The sequence below is a fragment of the Saprolegnia diclina genome, assembly GCF_000281045.1.
Source record: "Saprolegnia diclina VS20 unplaced genomic scaffold supercont1.132, whole genome shotgun sequence".
Classification (NCBI taxonomy): Eukaryota; Oomycota; class Saprolegniomycetes; order Saprolegniales; family Saprolegniaceae; genus Saprolegnia; species Saprolegnia diclina.
This window is the reverse complement of record NW_008246199.1, coordinates 60,383-61,671: the sequence shown is the minus strand read 5'-3', so window position 1 is coordinate 61,671 and position 1,289 is coordinate 60,383. Positions and strand designations below refer to the sequence as shown.

At 56.4% G+C, this 1,289-nt stretch overlaps 1 protein-coding gene across 1 annotated transcript; it reads left to right on the top strand.

Annotated features, from left to right (window-relative positions):
- SDRG_16501 (TKL protein kinase) lies at nucleotides 1-935 on the top strand. The gene is made up of 2 exons (XM_008622715.1): nucleotides 1-104; nucleotides 166-935. Exons 1-2 carry the CDS (start codon nucleotides 43-45, stop codon nucleotides 818-820), a joined length of 717 nt encoding a protein of 238 aa, XP_008620937.1. The 5' UTR covers nucleotides 1-42; the 3' UTR covers nucleotides 821-935.
- The last annotated feature ends 354 nt before the right edge of the window (nucleotides 936-1,289 follow it).

Sequence of the window (1,289 nt, the reverse complement as noted above, 5' to 3'; positions counted from 1 at the left end):
TGGCTCGGCTCGTACGGCGGCAAGCAGGTCGCGATCAAGCGCATGAAGAACCAAGAGGCGCGTATGGTCCAAAAGTTCATTGACGAGATCGTGCTCATGTCGCAGTACGTTCAACTCGATCTTCTCTCATTCAGCGGTGCAGTGACTAACGTTGACAACGTGTAGGATGAGCAGCGACTACATTGTCAAGTTTGTCGGTGCTAGCTGGACCCGTCCGATTGAGATCGAGTGCGTCGTCGAGTTCATGGACCTCGGGGATCTTCGTTCGTATCTTATCAACCAGTCGCCAGCGCAGTTTAGCTGGGACCAAAAGTACCAGTGTATTCTCGCCATCATCCGGGGTCTCGTCTACCTCCACACGTACAAGCCGCCGATCATCCACCGCGATCTCAAGTCCCGCAACGTTCTTCTTGACTCGGTCAAGGGCACCAAGCTCACCGACTTTGGTGCTTCCCGCGTCGCCGAGGAAGATGATCTCATGACCAACGGCATCGGGACGTACCAGTGGATGGCGCCGGAAGTTATCTCGGGCACCAACTATGGCGCGCCGGCCGACGTTTACTCGTTCGGCATCATCTTGTCGGAATTTGCGACGCACCAAGTGCCGTACGCCGACCTGCGTCACCCGGACTCGGGCAAGGCTCTCCCGCAGCACTACGTCTTGAACAGCGTTCGTGAAGGCAAGCTGCACCCGACGTTTGATGGCGAAGGCGTGCCGGCGTGGGTCAAGGACATTGGTCTGCAGTGTCTCTCGCTGTACGAAGAGGACCGTCCGACGGCGCTGCAGTTGTCGGCGATGCTGAGCCGCTGCAAGCCGTGAGCGTGCGGCCCTTGATCGTCTTGCCTCGTACTAGCTTCATTTCTGCTGTGACTCTATATTCAACGACATATTTCGAGGTTGATCAACACTGTGGTTGGTGTGATCTCGTTTCTCTAGCATGAGCAGGATCTGCGTGAGGTGCGAGAGGGTTATATTGCGACATCGATACAGTACTATGCGGCGGCTGCTCCTCCCGGCAAAGGCCCCGTGCAGCCCAGGGTGACTTGTTATTCACCCCTGGGACCGCCTGTGCGACGAAGTCGTGGACACGTCGCGGTCAGGGTACTACAATGTGCCCCTGGTCGCGATAGAGCAGCTGCGCCTGTCCATCCGAGCAGCCAAAGTCTTTGAACCATCCTAACCCTAACCCAACCACACCCAACCCAAAGAAAACACACGAGGTTTGGGGCTGGGTACACTTTACACATGTTCCCATACACTGACACTAGAGTTAATCTCATGTGGGGGC

Excerpts from the sequence above, each read along its gene's own strand:
- SDRG_16501 (XM_008622715.1), top strand. The coding sequence starts at position 43 with ATGAAGAACCAAGAGGCGCGTATGGTCCAAAAGTTCATTGACGAGATC. Across the intron at positions 105-165 it reads GAGATCGTGCTCATGTCGCA|GATGAGCAGCGACTACATTG; the intron begins GTACGTTCAACT and ends GACAACGTGTAG.